The sequence below is a fragment of the Cannabis sativa genome, chromosome 7 (assembly GCF_029168945.1).
Source record: "Cannabis sativa cultivar Pink pepper isolate KNU-18-1 chromosome 7, ASM2916894v1, whole genome shotgun sequence".
NCBI classification, from domain to species: Eukaryota; Viridiplantae; Streptophyta; class Magnoliopsida; order Rosales; family Cannabaceae; genus Cannabis; species Cannabis sativa.
The window spans coordinates 47,618,541-47,646,297 of NC_083607.1; the positions used below are offsets into that span (position 1 = coordinate 47,618,541).

Consider the following 27,757-nt stretch of genomic DNA (forward strand, 5'->3'; position numbering starts at 1 on the left):
AAATCCAGTGTATTGACATATCATGGAACTTAAACTTTGAAACATATAATCATGATTATATTCCACTGTGTTGACAATACTATAATCATGAATAACCATATGTTCTAGATTTAATAAATTTTATACGCTAAACATATAATCATGAAATAAATCATGTAAACCATGCTACATAAAATGATTTTTGATCTTTTATTAATTAGTAAATCTGATTATATTAAAATGAGTTTTATTTACAGCACAAAACCCAACATAATCTCCATAAGAAGAAGACGAGAGACATAAACAATAAAACAAAATAAATAAAAAGAATATCACCAAAAAAAAATAAAGAAATACAAAGAATATTAAAATTTTATCTATTTTAATAAGCTTTATTATTTTATTTTTTAATAATTTTAATTAAAATTATGACGTGGACCAATAAACTTTTGACATGTGGCATTCTTGTCAGCACTTAACAAAGCTGTTAAATTAGGTATTGACGGACTTACAAAAAGTTAAGCTTGAGACTATTACTGCTATTTTGAAGATTGGTGACTAATCTATATCAAATCGATATTTTTAAAGATTTTTGCCGCAAATTTTCCTAAAATAAACTAATATAACCTGAATCTAGTAGATGCACAAATCACAAATAAATGAATAAAATAAATATAGTAGATACAGTACAAATAATACCTTTGAGCTATCTAAGATTAACACTAATCTATCTCTCTAACAAGTAAGTATGGTAGTGCTCTTTCTACAAGACATTGAGCTATACACAAAATGTGGCCAATATCGCTAAAGATTATGGAACTAAGTAATTTTGGGTTATTCAGCAAAAATAATAATAATAACAATAATTAATTTTGAGTTTTTCACTTCAATGTTATTGATCATTCTTCATAGAAATCTGCTACACTACGACGTTTGTTGCGATCTTGGGTGTGGCTAACATCCCTCTTCATGAACTGAAATCCCATTACGTACCTATACTCTCCCGTACCGAGGCATCGAGGACAGTAGTCAAGACCACTTCCGCCACAAGTCCTACACCTGCAAGAGTGTTTAAACAAAGTTAGTTTGGAGTAAAACCATCAGGTGAAATTCCAAGCATGCTTCCAAAACAAAACTGTTTCAAGAGAGTTCAACGCCTCACCATTTTGGCCACTCCCCCTTCGGGAGCATTTCAACGTGTGTACAGTTCGTCCTCCCTGTCATATAACAATATTCTTGTGTAAGATGAAAAGAACTGAGAGAGGAACTGCCTATGGATGATTCTCTCAGCTTAGATGTCTGGGCAACACGCAACATATTTCAGCAAAACAGAATCTTGAAAATCCTTAAGAAGATAACCACACGGTACAATATGACTGAAACATGAGAAATTTCTGCTTAAGACACTAGGATATAGTGACATTAGATGACTAGATTAAATAGAAAACTCAGATGATGGGAATATTTGTGGCCAGTTTTAAGTTGAGAAAAATGGAACCAAGATAATGATATAGCTGATCAAACAGCTAATTCTCCAAGTAAATCATAATCTTTTAACAACTCAAAATTTACTTTGAGGTAATAGGTAACCATCATAGGTAGGAAAGAGCATAATTTACAAGATGCAAGGTGCAAAAGCTTAAATTTTGAGAATGAAAGATAATTATAAGTGAGACCTCTTCCCTGGCAAGTGTGGCAACCAGTCCTTCCACTCCCCATGCAGACCACACAAGGTGGATCTGGCGTTTTCTTTTCTTCTCTATGAACATTTGACTGCCAAAGAAAGAAGTAAAAGGAGTTAGTACCATAATTTAATAGTATGAACGGACTCATTGGCAGTGTTTTAGCAAAAGTATCACATTCAATGTTGATGGAGGTTATGACATATTTTGAGGGAGAAAAAAAAACACTAATAATTTGAGATATACCAAACTCCCAGTTTCCTGGTTTTAGAATATTGGCATACAGATGCAGATCTCATAAGATAACAGAAATATTAGTGGAAGGAAGGATGATAGCTATCTATTAGGAAGGTTGAAAAAGAGGGGACTAACATTAAGGAACAATAGTATGGTTTTCAATAAGACGTAACCCCGAAGGCTGGTCTAATGGTATGAAGAAGTGTTGGAAGTGAGGTTAGAAAAGAACTAAATTATATTGCTTATAATTACTTTATTAAATTTCAGAGAAACCAAAGAGAAAAAAAAAGAGAACAGTGAACTCAAAATATAGAGAACACATGAAGAGGGTCACTTGCCTCGGTACGGACAACCCAAGAAGGCTTAGCAAATGAAAGACGAGGCGTGGGGTTTGTCTGCCGTGGATGAGGTTGTGAGGCTTCATTCAAACCTGTGGCTTCTAATCGAACTGTTGTACATAAGCTGAGCATTCTTACTACCATAATCATGTATGTGCTCCTACCACCGCAGTGAAATGTATGAAACCACAAGCGGGCACTGCTAAACACCCAAAAATGAGGTAACAAAATCTTATTGATATTGAAAAATGATGCTATTAAAAACAAGGATAGATTTTTCTTTTGTGCTATCAATTACGAAAATAACAAGTACTAGTTCGATGAATGCGTTACATAAATGTTCTGTTTTTCTCTTGAAAGAGATAAATGTTTTCATTTAACCATATAACCCTACAATATTTGAAGACATAATAACCATGCACTGAAGGACAATGCTAACAAAGTACCACTACAGTAACCAGCTGAAAGTTTAGTACTTTGAATTGGGATCTAAACTTTGAAGCTAAACAAAGTCCACCTAAAGATATTGTGGATTCTTATATGAAGCATATAAAAACTTCAAAAAAAGTTGAAATGAATACTTGTTCCTTTGATTTTGATGTCATTGATAGAAGTTAACGAGGTGAGCACTTTCCGAGCTCATAATCTGGTAATCATATGCGAGCTTTCTAGTGATGTAAGCTCCTCCAAAAAAGAAATGTAACATAAACTACTCAGAATTAAGGTGCACTATATATTATCAAACATAGAATGAAAATCGTTAAGGTGCCTAACTGTGAGGATAATTTCTGAGGCATATTATCAAACATCTAGCGAGCGAGTTATTTTCAAAGTAGCAAAAATAATAGACAAAAAGATATTAACCAAGTAGCTAAACAAAATACCCAGATGGGCTCACTCAGTTCATCCAATTTGGCTCACATCCGCGGCCGTGAACGTGAACCATGAGTGTATTTAAGTTTGATTAACCCCATAACAACAACTATATGAAGTTTTAAACATAGCAACAATACATACGTAAATACATACTTGAATAGTTATTTATTTATTTCAGAAATTCCAAAGAAAAGTTACCGGCGGCGACTAATCTCGACGACTGGCGCTGGCTCAATTAGTTAGCCGTTGTCCTTTCCATTCTTTTATTTTTTATTTTTTTTTTCTAGGAAGAGGAAGTTAGCTCTTTCACACCAAAAATAAAGATTTGACAAAATAGTCTTTATGAAAACTTTTATTAGGAAAATAAATTTTAAATATTTTAATTAGCAAAATAGTTTTTTTTTTTTAATTGACATAATAATTAATATAATAAATATAATTAATATTAATTTTTCTTTATCGTTAAAAAAATAGATTTGGTTGGACTCTCATGACCTCTCTTCATCTTCATCTTCATCTTTATTTTCAATTGAGTTCTTCATTACTATATGAGTTTTTATATTTATCTTCATACCACTACTCTAGTATTTCTTCTTCAATGGTATTCATTAACATTTGACCTAAATATTCAAGAAACCCTTAAAGAAGAAGTGAAAATTCCATCCAACAATTGTAAAGGTTAGTAATTGACTTTACTCTCAAGTTTAATGATTGGGTATATGTTATTTTACAGTTATATAACAATATAAAACATAAATTTAGGTTATTCTAAAAAAAAAAAAAAAAAAAAACTGGTGTGAAAATAACCCCAGTTTGAGATTGAAGATGACCAGTGATATGTGACCATGTGCGACCAATTTGGTCGCCTTTGGTCGCATATGGTTGTTTAGTGAAATTTGAGATTGAAGATGACCAGTGATATGTGACCATGTGCGACCAATTTGGTCGCCTTTGGTCGCATATGGTTGTTTAGTGAAAAAAAAAAAAAAAATACTATGCGACCATGTAGGTCACACATGGTCGCTCAGTGTAACTAGAAAACTATACTATGCGACCATGTAGGTCGTACATGGTTGCACATGGTCGCTCAGTGTAACTAGAAAATTATACTATGCAACCATGTAAGTCGTACATGGTCGCACATGGTCGAATATGGTCGCTTTCCACTAATTTTTAGATTCCAACATGTATTTCTAACTTTATGACAGGTATGGATCATATCTTTATATACATGGACTATAATGGTGAGTGGAAGATTACCGATAATCGTATTTGTGAATGGTTTGGTACTGGTTGCAACAAGGGATTTGTGGTTGATCGTAGTATCAAGTTTCATCAACTAGTGAATAAAGTCTATGAAAAAATAGGTGTTGATCGAAATTTGTATGAAATTAAAATAACTTATAAGGTGGCAGGTGAAACATTCAACAAGATGGCACCAAGTAAGATTTGTGGTGATTCTAATGTGGGGGATTTATTGAAGGAGTTGTACAAAGTTAAAGAAGTGATTCCTTTGTATGTGTGCGTAAAAAAGAATAATGATAAAGGAAAGGCAAAGTTTGTCAATGATGATGATGGTGATGGTAATAAACTCACTGGTAATGATGTTGAATTTGATTGTGATGATGATATTTTTGATAATTGAAGCTTTTACGATAATTATTTTGGGTGCCATATAATAGATCAAGTTTCGAATGATCCAAGTTATGTCCCGAATGAAGATATACCACAGAGTGGTGAAGGCATCATTAGTTCCAATCCCACACCAGATGATATTGTACATGAGAGCGGTAACAATGAACTTCAGGAATGTGATAAAGTAGTTGAAAAAAATAATGATGTAATTGAGAATGACATTGTAGTCGGAGGAGGTCAAATTATCCCTTATCAACATTATGATATGTTTATGGGAAATGTTGCACAATGCTATAGAGAAGCAAGTGAGAATAGTGGCAGACATGATGGATCGAATTTGAAAGTGGGTCAACACTTTGTGAGTGAGGATGAGTTATTATCTTAGCATCATTGCCATTAATGGGAGATTTAAAATGCGAACAACCAAATCAAACAAGTCTATAAAGGAGGTTCGTTGTGTCAGTGAAAATCGCTCATGGAGAGTGCGTGCTACAAAGATGAAAGATTCACATTTCTTTGTCATTCGACAATACCATAGTCTTCACAGTTGCTCATTAATGAACCGAAATGCCAATCATAAACAAGCATCCAGTCGCGTTATTGGTTCTCGTGTACAGGGACACTTTAAGAATAGTAAGGACCCATTTAACCCAAGAAGCCTTGCAGGATTCATGCGTGAGGAAATGAAAGTTCAAGCCAGTTATTGGAAAGCATGGAAAGGAAAACAATGGGCACAAAATTTAATTAGAAGAACAGCTAAAGAAAATTTTGCATTGCTCCCTTCGTATTGTCACATGTTGAAGCGGGCAAATCCTGGTACAATTACCCACATTGAACTTGATTTAGAAAATAAATTCAAGTATTTTTTTTATGGCTTTAGGTGTGGCCATAAGAGGGTTCACTTACATGAGAAAAGTAATTGGTATAGATGTAGCTTGGATCAAGACTAAGCATAAAGGTGTGTTATTAGTAGCAACTGCATAAGATAGTGATTACCAAGTTACCCCATTATATGGGGTTTGGTTGATAGTGAGAATAACACTTCATGGACATGGTTCTTAGAGAAGTTGAAGGACTTGATACCTGATAGCTCAGACTTATGTTTTGTTTCTGATAGACATCAAAGTATTGAACATGCAGTTCGCCGTGTTTATGTTATGGCTTCTCATGGGGCATGTTATTGGCATGTAAAGCAAAATATAAAATATCGTTTCAAAAGTGCTGTTGGGATTAAATTGTATAAGAAAGCTGCAATGGCGTACCGTATCGAAGAGTTTAATAAACACTTCGAACAACTTCACAAAACACATCCAAGTGTCGCTAAGTATCTTGAGAATGATGTCAAGTTTAGAAACTGGTCTAGAGCACATTTTGGTGGTAACCGATATGAAGTCATTGTTGGAAATATTTTACCAGGATCTAGATTTACTACCATGTATGTTTCATTAACATCCTAATATGAATTCTAAAACAATGAAATAAACACATATAAAGTTTAAGAAACCTTACATTGAGTGCAGCGGAATATAATGACTCCTTCCGTTCAGATCTCTAGCCCTTGATTCCTTTCTGTAGCAGAACATAATCAAGATCTGAACCTGGATCTCTTTCTCTCCTTCTTTGATGCTGGTTCTCCTTCTTGTTGGTTGGATTCTTCACAATCTTCCACACTATGATTGAGATACCACTTGATGTGTGTGGGCACTACTCTATCACTAGGGTTCGAAATTGAAGAGGAAAAGAGAAGGGAACTGGTGGCTAGAAAGTTTTCTCTGAAAGGAATGAGATGCTTGTGCATAGTTTCCTGAAACCATCACTTTCTAATTATAGAATACCACATAGGATTAGGTTTGAATTGTATGGCATTAAAATAATGAAAAAATATAAATGGTAAAACACTTTGCATAGTGGCTGGCCATGATATGGATAATGGGCCTCACTTTGCAATTTTGCCATTTTGTCATTTTCAATCCCATTTTCTCAAAATGCCAATTTTCCAATTTAACCATTTAAATGCCAATTATAATTATTTAATAACTAATTAATTATTAAATAATATTGTCATTTAATATATTTATTAATTAGACAGATAAAGTCTCTTAATTAATAAATAAACCTAGAATCTCTTTCCTTTACAATTTCGCCCTTACTTAGTGAAAATTCATAAACTAGACATAGTCTAACTTTAGAATTATAATTGATTAATCAAAATCAATTAACTGAGTCTTACAAGCAGTATGGTCTCAAGTAGTATGGGGACCATGGGCCTATATAACCGAGCTTCCAATAAGTCGAACCGAATTTACCAAGTAAATTCCCTAACTCATTAATTTCTTATTGAATCCACACTTAAAACTTGGAACTGCACTCTCACTCATATAGAAGGCTCTATATGTTCTATATGAGTGACCCTCTAATAGATGATCTACATTGAATAGGCACTAAATTACCGTTACACCTTCAATGTATTTTATCCTTAAAACACTTAGCTCCGTATAAATGATATTTTAGCGAAGTGAAATGAGATCTCAACCACTTATCTCTGTTTAGCCATGCTCGAAGGATATCATCGTTTCACTTCTAAATTCCTATAGAAGTTATAGACTCCATATTTATGTTAGCGCTCCCACTCAATTATACTATCATGTTCCCAAAATGTACGTATCACCCTGACTGTTCAAAAGTAGGCTTAACTAACAAATCAAAGAACATGTATAATACTCTTGAGATTGAACCTAACCATATCAGGATTAAGATCATTTGATCTAGGATCAACAGGTGATATTGAATTGAATAGATATTACGGTAAATTTTAACAAATCTAATCAAAGTTCAATATCGTCCCTTTCGATGTATACTCCATACATCTGATACTGGTAAACTTTGCCAACGCTCTGGAAAGGACATAACACTTATCCAAGGTGTAAGAATACCTATCGCTGATTATATCATGCCAGTCTAAATCCAATGAACTGACAAATCAGGGAATAAATTTTCGAACATATAATTAAGATTATATTCCACTGTGCTGACAACACTATAATCATTAGCAAATTCATATGTTCTGGATTTAAATTGAATTCATACATTATATGCATATAATCATGAAATAAATCATGTGAACCATGCAACATAAAATGTTATTTCTGATATTTATTAATAAGTAAATCTGATTATATTGAAATGAATTTTATTTAGGGCGCAAAACCCAACAAACTCCCACTTGCATTAATATAAAACAAAATGTGCATTTCAGATAATCTCAACACCTTATATACAAATCAAGTGTAGTAGTAGTATACTCCTCATAATAGGATCTGACAGGTTGAATTAACCACAACCTATTCTCCACCATTACTCTTCCTTAATCACAAAATCCTTGAAATTGTGAAACTCCTCTCTATATGTCTACTCTCTTGGGATACTGGATTCTATACTTTTGGCAACTACTTTTTGGTTAATCAGGAAATAACACTAGTAGTTAAGACAAGTTGGAATGGTGCCACAAATGTATAGAACTTTCCTTAGACTGAATAAGTACCTTTCCTGCATCTTTAACATTCAGTCTCTCTCTGGTAGACCTAGAGACTTCAGATAGGTTTTTACACTTCTTCAAAATCACTACTCCACCCCCAGAGTAATAACTATCTTATCAGCAGACTTTCTAGCACAAAGGCAAGTCTAGAAATCTGATGTGGTGTAGTCTAAGAGTTTTAAACACACCCTTATCGACTAACATATAGTTCCTCTTCTTAATCTTAAGATTTACTTGATTGTCTTCCAATGTTCCTTTCCTGGATTAATCTGAGACCTACTCATTAGTCCCACTCAACAGCAGGTGTCTAGTCTAAGGCATACTGAAGCATACCTGAGACCTCTCACTGTTGATTGAAGAAATCCTTTCATGGCTTTATCTTTTCTGGAATAGTTGAGACTTTTCCTTAGATAAATAAAATCTATACCTAGAAGTCGAGAAGCTTCTATAGATTTCCATTAGAAAAGAAAATGCTTCAGCATCTTACTAAAGTAAGTTGCTTACATTAGAGTAAGTCATTACCAGGTGTACCACAAGCCATAGGTTTAGATAAACTCAAACCTATAATACTAGGAACAGGAAGTTTTGTTAAGTCCATTGAACCTACAAACAAAAATTTCCTTTCTTGTCCTTATAATAGAAAACTTTAGGTTATGCCACATGAATGGTTTTAACCACAGTTCTCTTAGCTTTTCTTCTTAGTTTCTTATTTTTTGACAATCCATTACTTGTTTAAACTCACAATGGATTTTAATCACTAGTGTCTTCCAAGTCATAAGAAGGTGAGTTCCTAGAAACCATCCCACTACGACAAGATACCGTGAATTATGTCTAAGAAAACTAAATGGTATTGACCTCTTCGGTTGTGTCAAAACAACAGAGGCAGTGGGATCATCTTGTAAAGAATAAGATGATAGAACACTTTTAGAATCAAGAAAAAATATCGTATTTATTTGCTACTTTATTTTCAGACTTAGTCATTTTCTTAGAAAATTAGTATTTGTTTAAACAAACACTTTCTTATCTATTGACTATGGGATGTTCCACCCCTAATCACTTAGAATAGCTAACAAACATGCAAACCATGGTTAACAATTCTAGCTTTTCTTAAGATTTCGATTAGGTCATCCATGAATCTAGTAATGGTTTACACTAAGTACCCAACCATTGCATCAATCTGAAATTGTATTAGCATAGAAGGACTATGGCAACGACTAGTAACAAATAATCAATATGCAAATTGAATTTCTAGGGAGGTAAGTTTGGATATAATTCAAAAATCAACTTAATGATCTTTGAACTGCATATCTACTAACTATTTCTCCACCCCTATCAGTTCGCAATATCTTTAACCACTTACCTTAATGGTCTAGAAATTCATGAAATTTTTCAAACATTTTAAATTTCTTTTGCATAAGGTAAAATCTAGAAGGATCGTTTTAAGAATACAACGAAAAACTCATATCCACCCCTGAATGTACATCCACCTGCGAATGAGATGAATTTACTTTTAGTGGATATAGGCATATTAACTCTTTGCAGAGATTGATCTTGTCAAAACCACTATGAATAAGATACAAATGCCATAGATGTAAAAAAAAATGGTCGTAGTCTTTTGATGACTTAGGTTTAGTTACATTAAAGAGTTCTTAGAATAGTGCAAGTGGATCCTGGTCACAGAATATTAAACTCATATTCCATACAGTTTGAATCCATTGATAGAAAATGGTTATTAAACACTTGTGAAAGTGAAACTGTATTCTATTAAAAAAATTATTAGGAATGTAAAATTTAAAGTCAAAGAATTAAATTTATACCAAATATACATGAGTAATTCTTTCTTGGATCACCACTACTAATTTAACCCTAAGTCTGATTGTCCCATACAAGTAGGAGATTTCTAAGATTGAGGATTTATATCATTTTGGGATAGAATTTCGGGAATATAATCATATGCGTCATTTAATTTCTTAAGAGAAAATAGAATGACATTAAATGATTTATAGACCATTCATCCAATGATATGTTATTGAGCTAATTCGAAATGAATAAGCTAAGAGGAATTAGGATAATTTCGTATTTAAATAAGAATCCAACGATGCTCTGATTAGCGAGAGTCAAAGTAATCTTATTTATAAAATCTTCTTGTTTCATATTGTAAATACTAGTCTAAGGTGTCATCAATTGATGAACAACTAGATGTTGCATTTACAATATTTATCTTTCGAGATCTAACACTATTATGTTTGTCTAATGGTGACAATCCATTAGGGATTTATCCCATTAGAACAACAAACAAAGTTAGACCAACAATGAAGATTCGAAATTAAACTACAATTTAATAACAGAAAATAACATGGTTCAATATAAATTCATACACTATTGAGAAATTATCAAACATATAGCAAGTAGGAATGACAAGTGAAAATACTAAAACATACAATCCTAAATAATTTCCAAGGTCTTCAACAAACTGATATCAGTGTCCCGTTTAGGCGAGAGTCAGTGATACCATCCATTGAATAGAGTTGTCAGCTCATCTAAAATGATAAACATTCTAGCAACCTTTTATTCGATCAAGATTGGAATCCAGCGTTGTCCCGTTTAGGCGAGAGTCAAGGCTATTCTATCTTATGAGCTTCCACCATTGTTTCATACTTTTGTAAGTCAAATACAGTTACCACCATTAGGGTGATCAATACTATATAAAACACTTAGGGCTCGTTTGGAACGCCGTATTAGGTCGTATTGTATTGTATGGTATTATATTGAATTGTATTTTATGCAATATTTTTATGTAAAACTATATGTGGTATTAACTTTTATAGACACCTAAATATATAATATTTTAGTATAAATTAAAGTTTAACATAGTATTATATGAAAATATGATATATAATCCAATTTAATATAATACAATACAATACAATACGACCTAATACGGTGTTCCAAACGAACCCTTACAAAATTACTTATCTTTCGAGATTAAACGACGCTAACTTGCTAATGAACGTTCCTCCATTAGGGAGGATTACTCACTAAAACAATAGCTATGTAAAACTAACAATGGAGATCGAATATCCTAATAATAATAAAGCTCATTATTTAAAGTGTATTTTCTTCTAATATTTATTTTAATCAATTTATTTTAAATATATATTTATTTAATTAAAATTTCCAATTGAGAATAAAAATTCTAAATATAAATTTTAATTTAATATTTATAAAATTATACTTAGATGGATATGAAAATAAAATGAATTATTTCCATCTTAGTAATAATTTCCAATAAATATTTAGAAAAATTATTCAATTTAAGTTGTTTCAAAATTAATTTAAATTAATTTACAACTCAAATTTAATTTTCTATAAATATATATTGCATTTCGAAAATTGAAGTATTTAAGAATACAATTTTCGAAATTGCTTGTTAAAATAAAATAAAAATAAATCCTGAAAAAATTATCTTAATTTTATGTTGGCCCAAAATTAATTAAAAAAAATTAATTTACAACAAAAAATATAATTTTCCTATTTAATTAAATATTAAAGAAAAATTTCAAATATTTAAGTATCATGATTAAGAATCAACTTAAATATTAATTTTCTATTTAATTAAATATCACTAGAAAAATACTTCAAGCATAACAGATAATAACTATCTAGACTTTCATTGACTAATTAATTTATTTTCTAATAATAATATATTTTAGTTCATTTATTTTAATTAATCATTAAATGAAAAAATCATTGATTTAAGTTGGTCCAAAATTAAAATAAATAATTTTCAACTTTAATCTATTTTTCAAATAAAATTCAAAATTTCTGCATTTAAGAAATGCAATTTCGAAATTGTGGGAAAAAGATTAATAAAATAAAATAAAATATATTTTGAAAATTATTCAAATTTAAGTTATTCTGAAATAAGATTTCAAACTTAAAATAATTTTCAATTTTAATTAAATAACATAAAAAATAATATTTAAGTATCATGATGAAAATCAACTTAGATATTTAATTTTCAATTTAATTAAATGTATTAAACTCAAGAAATAAATAATTAAGTATAGGGAAGGCTTAATTATTAATTTCTAGTTTGATACTAGGAAAAATATTCTTAATTTGAATTGTACCAAAATTAATTATTAAACAATTAATTTCACAATCAATGATATTTTCCTATTTTAATATTAGAATTAATAACTAGTATAGAAATAACTATCTAGAAAATATCTCAATTTAATTAAGTATCTTTTCAAAATTTGGAAAATATCTAATTTAAATTGTTATAGAAAGAATCTAAAATAACCAACTTAAAAAAATTTCCAAATAAAATTTAATTAAATATCAAAATTAAGTGGTAACTACCTAATTTAATAATATTTCATTTTAAGTTTAACAACTTAAAAATATCTCTAGATTCTTCAATAACCAACTCCTAGAATTCTTCAGCTTAATTTTAAATTCAAAAGATATTCAAATTTAAGTTGATAAGAAAAAAAATTAGTTAGTAATAACTAATTTATAACTTAAATAGGAATATTTAATGAAATAATTAAAATAAGCTTCAGAAAGAATCTATTTAGTTAAAATTCTTTATTTAATTAAATACAAGAAAAAATACAAATAGTTTATCAAGAAATAATATCTTAAACTAAGAGTGTGTTTCTTAAAATTAACTTTAAAATATTAAAATGAAAATAAATTTCATATATTTTAAAAGTTAATTATGTTGCTAATCAATTTTATTAGGTTAAATTAATTTAATTAACCTAGCACAGTTATCCAAATCAGGTAAATGGGCCTTCACAGTTGGGGTAGTTCATGTGAGGGGGAGCTGGGTTCAGTATATCGTACCCACTTCTATTGGCCCCCATTTCTCACACAAGGCCCAAAAGAGAGGAATTTAACTTTAAAATGAACAACTGTTATTAGTTGAATAGGCCCAAAAACTAAATGGGCCTAAATAAAATCTATCATGGTGTGACATTTTATTTAGAAACAACCTATATGCATCTAAACATAAAGTAAACATATAGGCTCACACAAGCATACAGATTTGGATGGATCCTATCATGTTAATAGGTCATACACAGATGAAAGAAGAATGTAAAATTTACCTGTTACAAATTATTTACTTGACCTATTGACAATTGAACCATGGGTTAAAATCAGATCATTAGATCTGTCAACAAGTTAACCATGAAAATTTAGATCAAGCAATAATATGTTTTAGAAAACTTACAAACAAGCTAAAACACATACTCCTGCAACAAGTTGAATTTGGATAGTTGGATGTAGGATTTATTTAATTTTAAATTAATTAATAAAAAAAAAATTCGAAACTAATATTTAAATAAAAAATATTTTCGGTTGAAATTTTTTTTAAAAATAAACCTACAATTTTGAAAAATTAGGTTTCAACTAACCTAAATATCATTTCAAAAAAAATTTGCCAACCACGTTTTAAATTTGATGTTATTTTATAAATTAAATATTCAATAAAATAAAATGATAAATACATACCATTTTCTGATTTTATAATTTAATTTAAGTAAAAATAACAAAATTTAAAAGTTAGCAAAAATATCTTATTTCTATTTAAAATACTATGATTATAGTAATCTTATTTTAAATCTAAATAAGTTCAAATTACTTAAAATAGAATATTTTATAAAAGGAATTTAATATCTGACCTTAGATTTAAAAAATAAGATAAAATAATCAAATTTTAAAAAATAAGAAAAGAAGTAAGCAAAAATAGATTTTTACCTATTTTCAAATTCAAATTACACTAATATTTAAAATTAATTTAAAAAAATCAAATTAATTTATTTCTGATAATTAGATTTGAAATATGAAAAGTAAAAATCAAAATACAAAACTACAAAAAAATCGGAAGTTAATTCCATGAAATAGCATGAAAAATCGAAGAAAAACGAAAAAATTTTGAGCTGTACGGACGGTATGCAAAGCACACCATCCAGGTGTACATCCTTGGGCGCAAGGGGCTGCTTGGGCGCACAAAGGGTGCTGCCAGCAGCCAGCCGTGCGCACAAGTGTGTGTCACCACCCCCGATTTTTTCAAATCTTCAAAAAATCATAACTAATTCAAATAAAATCAAAATTGAGTGCTGTAAAAAAGGAAATTGCTTAATTTTTTTTCCAAAATATCCAATAAAAATAATTCCAGAAATGAAAATTCAATTATTTTTCATAAAATTTAACAAACATCAATCAATCATCATATAACACATAGATCAACATGAAACCATCCAAATCAACATATATCATCGTTTTAATTCATATTTCATGAAAGTAAATAATTACCATGGCTCTGGTGCCAGTTGTTGGAAATATTTTACCAGGATCTAGATTTACTACCATGTATGTTTTATTAACATCTTAATATGAATTCTAAAACAATGAAATAAACACATATAAAGTTTAGGAAACCTTACATTGGGTGCAGCGGAATATAATGACTCCTTCCGTTCAGATCTCTAGCCCTTGATTTCTTTCTGTAACAGAATATAATCAAGATCTGAACCTGGATCTCTTTCTCTCCTTCTTTGATGTTGATTCTCCTTCTTGTCGGTTGGATTCTTCACAATCTTCCACACTATGATTGATATATCACTTGATGTGTGTGGGCACTACTCTATCACTAGGGTTCGAAATTGAAGAGGAAAAGAGAAGGGAAGTGGTGGCTAGAAAGTTTTCTCTGAAAGGAATGAGATGCTTGTGCATAGTTTCTTGAAACCATCACTTTCTATTTATAGAATACCACATAGGGTTAGGTTTGAATTGTATGGAATTAAAATAATGAAAAAATATAAATGGTAAAACACTTTGCATAGTGGCCGGCCATGATATGGATAATGGGCCTCACTTTGCAATTTTGCCATTTTGTCATTTTCAATCCCATTTTCTCAAAAATGTCAATTTTCCAATTTAACCATTTAAATGCCAATTCTAATTATTTAATAGCTAATTAATTATTAAATAATATTATCATTTAATATATTTATTAATTAGACATATAAAGTCTCTTAATTAATAAATAAACCTAGAATCTCTTTTCTTTACAATTTCGCCCTTGCTTAGTGAAAATTCATAAACTAGACAAAGTCTAACTTTAGAATTATAATTGATTAATCAAAATCAATTAACTGAGTCTTACAAGCAGTATGGTCTCAAGTAGTATGGGGACCATGGGCCTATATAACCGAGCTTCCAATAAGTCGAACCGAATTTACCAAGTAAATTCCCTAACTTATTAATTCCTTATTGAATCCACACTTAGACGTGGAATTGCACTCTCACTCATATAGAACGCTCTATATGTTCCACGATATAGATACGCTATTAGTTATCCATTGTTATAATCCTAATTTGATCAATGACCCTCTAATAGATGATCTACATTGAATAGGCACTAAATTACCGTTACACCTTCAATGTATTTTATCCTTAAAACACTTAGCTCCATATAAATGATATTTCAGCGAAGTGAAATGAGATCTCAACCATTTATCGTTTAGCCAAGCTCGAAGGATATCATCGTTTCACTTCTGAATTCCTATAGAAGTTATAGACTCCATATTTATGTTAGCACTCCCACTCAATTATACTATCATGTTCCCAAAATGTACGTATCACCCTGACTGTTCAAAAGTAGGCTTAACTAACAAATCAAAGAACATGTATAATACTCTTGAGATCGAACCTAACCATATCAGGATTAAGATCATTTGATCTAGGATCAACAGGTGATATTGAATTGAATAGATATTACGGTAAATTTTAACAAATCTAATCAAAGTTTAATATCGTCCCTTCCGATGTATACTCCATACATCCGATACTGGTAACTTTGCCAATGACCTGGAAAGGACATAACACTTATCCAAGGTGTAAGAATACCTATCGCTGATTATATCATGCCAGTCTAAATCCAGTGAACTGACAAATCAGGGAATAAACTTTCGAACATATAATTAAGATTATATTCCACTGTGCTGACAACACTATAATCATTAACAAAATTCATATGTTCTGGACTTAAATAGAATTCATACATTATATGCATATAATCATGAAATAAATCATGTGAACCATGCAACATAAAATGTTATTTCTCATCTTTATTAATAAGTAAATTTGATTATATTGAAATGAGTTTTATTTAGGGCACAAAACCCAATAGTCATGACCACTAACATAGTTGAGTCAGCGAACAATATAATGCAAAAGGCCAGAGAGTATCCAATTATTGCTATGATTGATTTATCATTAGCATGATGGGACAATGGTTTTTTAAACTTCGGCGGGAAGCATGTGTAGTTACAACTTTATTAACACCAAAGAGGGAAGAAATATTACGCAAGAGATGGGATGAAGTCGGTTCATTGATAACTCTCCAGTTAAATGAGAATGAGTACAATGTGATGTGTGGAGAACTCGATGCAATAGTAAATTTAAGGTCAAAGAGTTGCACGTGCAAAGTTTTTGATATTGAGAAACTTCCATGTATCCATGCAATGGTAGCAGCAGGAAAGGCAAAACCCTAAAATACTGGGGAACTCATATATTCTATGTGTTCATAGTACTACACATTATAATATTGGTTGTTAGCATATGCTGAAACTATTTATCCTATACCTCCAAACTCACAATGGATTGACATTCCTAAAGATATTCTTACAATACAAGTGATAGCACCTCCAGAAGATAAGACTAAAGGAAGACCAAGAACCAATCGCATAGCTTCCAAAGGTGAATTTCTTAAGAAACAATATAATTGTTGAGCATGTGGACAGTTAGGACATAATTCGCAAACATGTCCACAAGTGCCATCAGATGGTAGAAGCACAACTCATGTGTGATTTATTATTATTTAGTTCTCTAAATTATATATTTAATGTTTCTTGTATTTGATATATGCAAACTTTTATTTATATCTATTTATAAAATTTATGCTAATTAAAGTACTTATTATGGATCTTGTGCGACTCTGTGCGACCATGTGCGACCAAGTATATTTCAAAGTATATCCTAATATGTGTTTATGTGACCATGTGTGACTATGTGCGACCATAGTATATTTAAAATTATATTCTAATATTGGTCCGTGCGATCATGTGCGACCATAGTATATTTAAAACGGTATTCTAATATTGGTCTGTGCGACCCTGTGCGACCATGTGCGACTATAGTATATTTAAAATTTTATTCTGATATTGGTCTATGTGAGCATGTGCGACTATATGCGACCATAGTATATTTCAAATTATATCCTGATATTGGTCTATGCAACCATATGCGACCATGTGCGACTATATGCGACCATAGTATATTTCAAAATATATTCTAATATTAGTCTATGCGACCATGTGCAATCATGTGCGACTATGTGCGACCATAGTATATTTCAAAATATATCCTAATATTAATCTATGCGACTATGTGCGACCATGTGCGACTATGTGCGATCATAGTATATTTCAATATAATCATTTATATAGATGACAATAAATTATTTAACTATATTTTCTAAGTTATTTCATAAAGTATGTATGTGTATAACTATTTAGTATAATTTATAAATTATAATTAAAGTATATTATATAATTGTATAAGTCTATGTGACTATTTAATTACATTATATATATATATGAGATTCAATATATAAATCAAATTATTTTATAAAATATGTATGTATAACCATTCAAGTATAATCTATAGATTATAATTAAAGTATATTTTATAATTGTATAGTGATTCACTATTAAAGTACATTGTATAAGTGTAGACTATTTAATTACATTATATATGAGATTCAATATATAAATAAAATTATTTTATAAAATATGTATGTATAACCATTTAAGTATAATCTATAGATTATAATTAAAGTATATTTTATAATTGTATAGGGATTTCACCATTAAAGTACATTGTATAAGTCTTGGTGACTATTTAGTTACATATTTTAAATAACTCAATCATTGAATTACATGATATAAATCAATTTTTAACTATTTAAAGAATTAGAGTACACAATATACAAGTATAAATTCAAGGTTGTTTATGGTCGTTAAGGGCAAAGTTAAGTTCTTATCGAAGAACATAAAAGACCATGATGGTCGCATAGTGTAAATTCAAGGTCGTTTATGGTCGTTCAGAGTAAATTCAAGTTCTTTAAAGTTTGTTGAAGAACATTAAAGACCATAATGGTCGCATAGTGTAAATTCAATATCGTTTAAGGTTATCCAGAGCAAATTTAAGTTGTTTAAAGTTTGTTGAAGAACATAAAAGACCATGATGGTCGCATAGTATAAATTTAAGGTTGTTTATGGTCGTTCAGAGCAAATTCAAGTTTCTTAAAGTTTGTTGAAGAACATAAAAGACCATGATGGTCGCATAATATAAATTCAAGGTCGTTTATGGTCGTTCAGAGAAAATTCAAGTTCTTTAAAGTTTGTTGAAGAACATAAAGACCATGATGGTTGCATAGTATAAATTCAAGGTCGTTTATGGTCGTTCAGAGTAAATTCAAGTTTATCCACAAAATTACAAAATTCATAATTATGAACAAGGACATGGTTAATTAAGGATCTGTACTACCCACATATAATTGAACTGCATATGCCTTCCGGAATGTATCTATGTTGTTGTCGTTGAGCAACATTGTAGCTGACTCGTTGCACTTACTAGCAATGTGCATTTCCATTGTCTTAAGCATGAATATACCACAATCTCCGCTATAAAGACAAATTTAACTACATTAGCATTAATATTAACAGTTTGGATTAAAGTCAGACATATTAGATAAAACTTACGTTCTCTTGTTTAGAGGAACAATATTTGCAAGAGCTACTTTTATACTCATGAGATCACTACACTGATGATGGAGGCTCCCAATATGGCAAATGTTTTTGAGTAAAAAAGGAAAATATGCTGCAAGTGGCTCCACAAATTTTTTCATTGCCTCTATAGAGATCCAGTGATCTGGAATCGAGTCATAAATCAATATTGTCCAACTATGTCTGTCAACTACCACTAATCTCCAGTGTGTATCATCATTCTAAGGCACATAGAAGTAATTGACATCCGACCAAATTCTTTCCCTAATTGGTCTGGTACCTTTAACAAACATCATTAGCTCTTCATTGGTCTTACATACATTATTGTTTTCTTCTCGAGATTCTTTGTACAGATCACGCACACGTTGTCCAAACTCATATGTCAATATGCAATATCTTTTGGAAAGATATTATGAAACTTATCCATTCTTTTCCTAAATAAATAAGTAATTTCATCTACATGCTGCCAAAAAATTATTTTCTCATTGTTAGTTATGATGATAATATGATATAATTATTATGATCTATTTGAATGATAAAGCTTACCTCACTATCAATATATCATTGCTTTGCCAATAATATCTCAAAAAACTTCTATCATGTGATGTCTGGCCACAACGAATGGTTCTTCTACTGTTTGTATCGCCATTGTACCACTTGAAGAATGCTTGCACATCCTCTTCAATAGACTGCCTAAAAGGATCAAAAGTAGATGGTTCTAACTTAGAGTACCGATGTTACCTCGGCCACAGTGTGAAATGTGTTTTTAAGCTTGCAACACGTTTTCTTAACCTCAATGGTCGACCATCTCGAACAATTTGTTCTACATCGTCACCAGGCTCTACATAGTTAATCCCTTCATAAATAATTGATGGCGGTGTCTCATATGAGTTTGCAGACACATGAGATTGTGTGGTGACTTCATTTTTTTATAAGTTGTGTAGAAAAGTTAGATGTTGTATTCTCAGTAGTCTTCTATCCTACAAGTGTGGAGACTTGACCACACTCCATGTTCCTATCTCTTGTAGGTGTTACAAATCCATCTCCGAAAAAGTATGCATGAGATGGTGAATCCTACAACCATGAAGTTACAAGGCATATTATTTATAAATAAAATATAGATGACAATAATAATAACTATATTAAAATTATGCAAATTACTTGTTGGTTATATTCTATAGTCTTTTCTCCTCCAGCTCCAGAAAATTGTGCAGTTATAGGTCAAAAAATGCGAGTCAAATCATTCAATTTTGTTAATAGTGTCTCATGCCTCACTCTATTCAAGTAAGCATGGTCAGAAATAGTTGTCATTATTGTCTCGTATCTTTCTCTATTTACACGTTCAATCTCCTCATATCTTCATTTGTGTAACTTTTCTTAGTCAGCTATCAAACACTTCACTAACTCTAACAAGTCATTTCGAGCATCATAAGAAGAAGGAGGCTGTGAGGAGGGATGCAAGTGTGACTGTTGAGGAATTTGAGTGAATTGGGGAGGCTCCACATCATTAGTTGGAGGTTCAAAATTTGAAGATGGAGGCTCCACATTCATAGCTTGAGGCTCACAATTTGAAGATGGAGGCTCCATATTCGATTGCCCTACATTCGAAGATGGAGGATCCACATGTGGTGCGACACACTGTTGATTACGTAAAATGACATCACCCACTAAAAATGAAGAAATCTAATCAATTATGCCATCTTCATTATCCTCATAGCTACCAAGCCTTTCATAAAACAATTCCGCCTTCTCTTTTGAGGTTGGAGCTAACGTAGGTCGCACAAAAAACTACTACACAAAGAAAAGAAACTAACACAAGTTTATTAATCATATTTATTTTAATACAAGACAATAAATAATTTTGTATGTGGATAAATATACCTCAATATTATTTTCTATTACTTCTGATAATCTTGTAACTGTGACATTTTTATGTTTATCTTTGTCCTACCATTTCACCCAACTTTAGCATTGCTTCACAAATCCATATCTATAAAAGAAAAATTCATAACAAAATTGTATCTCAAAATACAATAAAAAATATCCAAAAATAAATAAACTAAATTGTAATCATAATCAAATTTCTTACTAGAAATATCCAAGGACAACTAAAGAGGTTCCACTTAATATCCTTCTCACTTGGATTATTCTTCATATCTTATTTTTTTTTTTTGTGATTTGCTCTATTATTTTCTCATATGCCAACTTTTCTCAACAATAATTGTCAAATATTGGTAGATTATCCACTAGTTGTAGCCATTCAAGATCTATTGCCGAAGAAAAACTTGGCATTATTAGAAATGCACTGAGAAAATAGATAAAACACAACTTCACTCTGTCCCTAGTCTTTCCTTCTCTAGATATGCTATCTAGAGCGTTGGCAACATCTATTATTTTAATAGACATCATGTTCTTGAAGTACTTTTCCTTTAACTTGTTCTTAGAAGAAACAAGCTCCATTTCTTCAGGACCATCAGTATACAATCCAGATACTATTGCAAACTCTTGGAGAGAAAATCTCAAAGGTTTTCCATTAATCAAAAACCATAACTCATGCCTCTTTTGGCAATCTACCCTCTTCAAAACTATTTGGTTTACTAAGGTGCCAGAAAAAAAGCCCTTTAGTGTCGAGGTCCAAGAGATGACCCAGTTGGGAGTAATGTTTAAAAACATCCTGGTCAGATTTTGTGAGCTAATTCTTTATTTGGCCTATTACACTTAGCGGGGATTTGATGGTAACTTTAGATTTGCAGCTATATTAGTAGTAATGGCACGAGGTATACACGGAAGCTTTGATGTTAATATAGTTTTGGGCATCCACAATAATAATGTGTGAAATGAATAAAAATATATAAACGATAAGAACAAAAATATAAAAAGTATAAAAAGAATTAAAAATTTAACTAAATGAACAAGGTCGCACGTGGTATGAAAATATATAGTGCGATCATGTGGGACCGTGTGCGACCGTGTGCGACCTTAGTGCTCGTTTATGGTTGTTAAGAGTAAATTCAAGTTACATAGTGTAAATTCAACGTCGTTCATAGTCGTTTAGAGCAAATTAAAGTTCTTTAAAATTGGTTGAAGAGCATAAAATACCATTATGGTCACATAGTGTAAATTCAAGATCATTTATGTTCGTTTAGATCAAATTCAAGTTCTTTAAAATTGGTTAAAGACCATAAAAGACCATGATGGTCACTTAATATAAATTCAAGGTCATTTATGGTTGTTCAGAGCAAATTCAAGTTCTTTAAAATTAGTTGAAGGACATAAAAGACTATTATGGTCGCACAATATAAATTCAAGGTCGTTTATGGTCGTTCAGATCAAATTCAAGTTCTTTAAAATTGGTTGAAGACCATAAAAGACCATGATGGTCGGTTAATGTAAATTCAAGGTCGTTTATGGTCGTTCAGATTAAATTTAAGTTCTTTAAAATTAGTTGAAGACCATAAAAGACCATGATGGTCCCATAATGTAAGTTGAAGGTCGTTTATGGTCGTTCTATGCAAATTCAAGTTCTTTAAAATTGGTTGAAAAACATAAAAGACCATGATGGTCGCATAATGTAAATTTAAGATCGCTTATGGTCGTTCAGAGAAAAATTCAAGTTCTTTAAAGTTAGTTGAAGAACATAAAAGACCATGATGGTCGCATAATGTAAATTTAAGGTCGTTTATGGTTATTCAGAGAAAATTCAAGGTCTTTTATCCATAAATTACAAAAATCAAAATTATAACCGAAAATACTGTAATAAAATGTATATGTTACCTGCTCATGTTCATTGAGTGGTGTGGGTATTGTGGTTGATGCATCGCTTGTTGATTCTATTATAATTCTGAATGATTAGTTATTGCAATAAGAGATTGAGAGAAAACAATATTAATGGCTACAACTGAAAAAAAAAATTAAAGAAAAGAAACAAAATGAGAAGAGACAAAGAAATTATTTGGGGTTTACCTCCGTTAGAATGAATCTCAAATTCTTTTGTCTATGGCTGCCACCACTTGCCACCATTCATGAATAATGGGAGGTCTTTTTGGTCTTACCAGCAAGAAAGAAAAAGGATGAGAAGAGGAAGAGAAGAAGAAGAACGATTCACTTGTGACCATTCATGGTCTTTTTAGTCTTATTAGCAAGAAGAATGAGTGAGTTGGGTGAGGAGAAGAGGAGAAGAAGAACAAAAGAAAGAGGAGGCTGTAAAAAAAGAAAGTTAGGGTTAGTTTTTTGTTTTATGAGGTTTTAATTAATTTTTTTTAATATTAAATTAATTTTTTAAATGAGTTAAGTGTAAAATAAAAGTAATAAAAAAAAGAAAAAAGAAAAGGTTATTTTGCTAATTTTAATTTGTCAAAAGTCTATTTTCACAAATTTTACCCAAAAATAATGATCTCTTAAGAGCATCTCCAATGGCAAAACTTTAGAGGATGCTTGGTGAGGTGGACATATTATGTGACAAAATATTGAGATGCTATAACATTGAAGAGAAGAGGATGACATCCTAAAAATTTGTATGGATGCTATGTTGTAGCATTGATGCTATTCATTATTTTTTAATAAAAAATTGAAGCTAAAAAGCTATTGTAGGTAAAAATTAGGATATATATTAAATTAGCTATTGTAGGTAAAAATTAGGATATATATTAAATTATAATGTGTGAGATTATAATTATAGTATTTTTAAAGAATGTTATACATTAGAGTGTTTTTAGAAGTAGCAGTGCCAAAAATAATATAGAAGAGAGATAAAATAAAATTTTATATTTTTAAATGATGTGTAAATTTTTAGCATCCTTAAAGGATGCTACCATTGAAGATGCTCTAATATACCATCTATTAAACACATTGGGGATTATGCTACTATTATTTTTTGTTCCAATCTGCTATAATTAAAAACTAACCTTTAGTTTTGTTCCAACAATTTCTCTTCTCTTTATTTAGGAAAGACACACCATACCTACACACACAATATCCTTACTGGACCACCCTTCGCCGGAGCTCCCATTGTCACCCACTCACACACAACCACCTTATATGAAGACTCACCTTAAAACTGCCACTTTAGAAACTAAGGTGGCGTTTGGTTGGAGGTAATGAAATGGAATGGAATCGAAAGTAAACAATTTTTATTCCATTTCTTTATTTGGTTGCATTTTAAAGTATTGGAGTATCCTTCCAATGGAATGGCCTTTCCACTATTTTGGTAGAATGACTATTCCATTTTGAAATGGAAGAAAAGACCATTCCAATGCAAGATTTGAAAAAAATTAATAATTTTTTATCAATTTTTTTATGCATTTTAAAATTTATTTCATTCCAATTTCCATTCCCATTCCTAAATTTTTATTCATGCCAACCAAACGCCACCTAAATTTTTACAAAATACAATGTGTGTAATTTATTTACTAATTATTGTTGAAGTTAGTTGTATTTAGTTTGATATGAACAGATTTACACATATTCTTCTATTTTTTTTGGTTATTTTGTGTCTTAAATGGAACTTGAGTGATTTTGAATTTTTTGGTTTTTTTTTTTTCGTGTTTTAAAATTTTTTAGTGATATTTAGCAACATGACTGTGAGTGATGAAGTTCGACGACATGTAGCGATGTGTAACAATATCATTATCGATGTAGAGCATTGGATATTTGTGTTGTTGATATTAATGATGTTTAGCGATAGTTTGCGATAAACTAAAACAGATATTAGTCTAGTGAAAATTTGTGATGTTTAAGGATAATTTGTGATGATTTATGATATTTGTCAACATGTTTGGAATTTGAATTAATTTTCTTTTTCTATTTTTGTTTGTAGATTCAAATGTGTTTGTGGCTGTAGTATATGATGCTGTTTGTGATGTTGAGGATTTCAACTGTATATTCAATAGCCCAGAAAGTAAGACGTTGATATTTGAGATTGAAACTACTTTACAGAAGATGCATGGAATTTTGTATGAAGAGTTGAAAGTAGACCCTTTGGTGTATGAATTAAAATTAGAGGTGTGTTACATGTATATGAAAGGCAATATGATACCACTTGATGTTTTAGTGAAAGATAGTTAAGAGTGTTCTTAAGCATGAAGAAAAAAATGAGTGTGGAGAACTTATTGCCATTATTTGTGACTAAGGTGAAGAGGGATGTAAATTTGGGGCCTACTCCCCCAACTGTCTCTCATGAAGTGTGGTTGAGACTTTTATCCCAGAAACAGATCATGCAGTTGGTTTGAATGAGTAGGTCCCTACTAATATAAATAAGCACAGAGCTGATAGTGCATTTGATTGGTTTGTTGAGTTTGATGCTCCCTATTACAACAATGATTCTATAGTACATTTGACCGAGGATGATGATATCGAGTTAGAAGTTGATGAATTTGTAGAGGTACCTACTTTGAGGTTAGTCTTGAGCGAGAAAGAAGACCCCCTGGTAGTGTAAATCTCCAAACACCAGGCACCAGTAGCAGTCAGCAAGGTCCTCCTTGTAGTACTCCAGCATTTGATTTATTTGGCATGTTGGGTAGATACTTTAGTCATCCTAGACTTAGCCATTGGAAAGCAGCTAAGAAGGTCACGCAGTATCTTTAGGGGTACCAAGAATCATATGTTGACTTATCGGCGAGCTGACACTCTTGATATAGTTCGATTTAGTGGTACCAATTATGCAAGATGCGTGGATGATAAGAAATCCACATCAAGCTACATTTTCATGATGGCTGGAGGAGTTGTTTCGTGAAAACGTGTCAAACATGCACTCACAGCATCCTCAACAATGCAGGCAAAGTATATGTCTTGTTATGAGGCTACATGTCAAGCAATATGGTTGTGGAACTTTATTTTAACATTGGGTGTTATAGACTCTATCTCGAGGCTGCTGAAATTGTATTGTGACAATTCTGCAGCAGTAGCTTTCTCTAAAAATGCTAGAAGTACTTCTTGTTCCAAACACATTGACATAGAGTATTAAAGAAAAAGTTGTCGAGTCTCTTATTTTCATTGAGTACACGCCAACTACTTGCATGTTGGAAAACCCACTAACAAAAGGCTTGCCCATATGTGTGTTTTTAGAGCATGTTGCCCGAATGGAATTGTGAGGAGCCTAGCTAGTTGAGCTCAGTGGGAGTTTTATTATTATGTATTAAACATGCTAGTATTTTGTAAGGAATGCTTATGACTTGTATTTTGAACATGCATAATGATATTGTAGTCATTTCTCGTTGTTGTTGTTATATTTATGTATACATGTGTTGTTTAGTGAAGTGACAAAAAGAGATGAATGCACATAGTCTCAATTTGTTGTATCTCATGCATGTTTGGTTTAATTGTTAATGATTATTATTCCATTAAATGTCTTCAAGGTCAATTCATATATAATATATGTATCCTATCGATATGATGTTATGTACGATTTATTTAGTTACTTATGTGTGATAGACAATATTATGGTGGTTGATTATATTGTCTAAGTGGGAAAATGTTAAAATTATTATTATAGACTAATATAATCATAAGAATAATTCTATAACCATGCAATCATTAACTATGTGCCTACTATTTGTCAATAATCATAATGGGATGTTTTACACTAACTAATTGTATTAGAGACTCATAAGAGTATCCTTGTGACTATAATTAGCCTATTAAGTTATAGGCTACCATTAATAAAACCATATAAATCCTATTAGCCAATAATCTCTTAAGGTTAGAGGAGTGTGATATATATTCGATAGAAGATGATCTAATTAATGGTATTGAGAATGAATAAGGGGGATTGCTCCACATTGGCCTCTCTTCAAAATTCATCATTGAACTTCTGTGCATTCATCACATTGGAAGATTAGAAGTATCAAATGACTCAAATAGATAACATGAGTTTAGGAGGTATGTTTTTATTGCCCATTAATGCCCTAAATAAAATATTGGATTTTTGTTGAAGCTGATGAGTATTGATGAGTTATATATATATGTATATGTATATATGTGTGCTAAATATTGATAATACCTGCTTTGTGTGTACCGTGCCTTTCACCAAATTTAAGTGCGTTTATTTTAATTCTACAAAGAGTAATCAAGTTTTCATTAGCTTAAGTGTGATTCTTCCAAAATGATACGTACACTCATTGTTGCACATTATATTTATTATTTAACTCTTCCTTTTCTTTGCTCATGTTCTTTTAGGAAAGTGCTTAATTGGCTTTTTATAAGTTGAATTTAGTATTCCATGCATTTTGGCACTGTTCTAAACTAGTGACTTGGCTTATGTGTAGTTCTTTTTATTTTTTTTTTTATCTAAAGTGTGTTATTTTTTAGCATACCATTAACATAGAACTGAAATTCCAGAACACAATTGGCCTGACATTTTCACAGAACTCTTGATCACTTACTTCCTCTATAACAAGTTGATCAGTTGATACTTCCGTCCATTTATAAATAGCTTAGACAAAACTATATTGATGACAAACTCATGTAATCTTGTTTCAATTAACTTCCATCAGTTAGTCAAGTCAAATGAATTCAGATCATTGTGGCAATTTCTCAAGTGATGGATTTGATGGATTAGGCAGAGGCAGTTTCCAAGCTTTGATAGTTGGAGGAACTTCACCTCTCACGATG

General features: G+C 31.0%; 2 protein-coding genes across 5 annotated transcripts; one reads left to right on the forward strand and one right to left on the reverse strand.

Annotated features, from left to right (window-relative positions):
- Positions 1–616: 616 nt before the first annotated feature.
- On the reverse strand, positions 617–3,440 carry LOC115696931 (uncharacterized). 4 transcript variants are annotated; one of them, XM_061118903.1, is made up of 5 exons: positions 3,311–3,440; positions 2,237–2,438; positions 1,656–1,752; positions 1,142–1,196; positions 617–1,038 (listed from the first exon to the last, which is right to left on the reverse strand). In XM_061118903.1, the coding sequence occupies exons 2-5, from the start codon at positions 2,384–2,386 to the stop codon at positions 879–881; spliced, it is 462 nt and encodes a 153-aa protein (XP_060974886.1). In that variant the 5' UTR covers positions 2,387–2,438; positions 3,311–3,440; the 3' UTR covers positions 617–878. The 4 variants fall into 4 exon arrangements, with proteins under 4 accessions (XP_060974886.1, XP_060974885.1, XP_030479686.1 ...); XM_061118902.1 differs by having other exon boundaries at positions 1,142–1,278; XM_030623826.2 differs by having other exon boundaries at positions 2,237–2,435; positions 3,311–3,428.
- Positions 3,441–5,160: 1,720 nt separating this feature from the next.
- On the forward strand, positions 5,161–17,092 carry LOC115696497 (uncharacterized). Its single transcript, XM_030623397.1, has 4 exons — positions 5,161–5,563; positions 5,628–5,705; positions 5,810–6,124; positions 16,920–17,092. The coding sequence occupies exons 1-4, from the start codon at positions 5,161–5,163 to the stop codon at positions 17,090–17,092; spliced, it is 969 nt and encodes a 322-aa protein (XP_030479257.1).
- Positions 17,093–27,757: the final 10,665 nt, after the last annotated feature.

What these genes read in the sequence shown, in the direction of transcription:
- LOC115696497 (XM_030623397.1), top strand. Translation starts at nt 5,161, where the DNA reads ATGCGAACAACCAAATCAAACAAGTCTATAAAGGAGGTTCGTTGTGTC. An exon ending in GTTGAAGCGGGCAAATCCTG is followed by an intron (nt 5,564 to 5,627) that starts GTACAATTACCC and finishes TTATGGCTTTAG; the next exon opens with GTGTGGCCATAAGAGGGTTC. An exon ending in GTCTAGAGCACATTTTGGTG is followed by an intron (nt 6,125 to 16,919) that starts GTAACCGATATG and finishes ATTGGTTGTTAG; the next exon opens with CATATGCTGAAACTATTTAT.
- LOC115696931 (XM_061118902.1), bottom strand. Translation starts at nt 2,322, where the DNA reads ATGAAGCCTCACAACCTCATCCACGGCAGACAAACCCCACGCCTCGTC. An exon ending in CTTGGGTTGTCCGTACCGAG is followed by an intron (nt 1,753 to 2,236) that starts GCAAGTGACCCT and finishes TTTCTTTGGCAG; the next exon opens with TCAAATGTTCATAGAGAAGA. An exon ending in CCACACTTGCCAGGGAAGAG is followed by an intron (nt 1,279 to 1,655) that starts GTCTCACTTATA and finishes CGTGTTGCCCAG; the next exon opens with ACATCTAAGCTGAGAGAATC.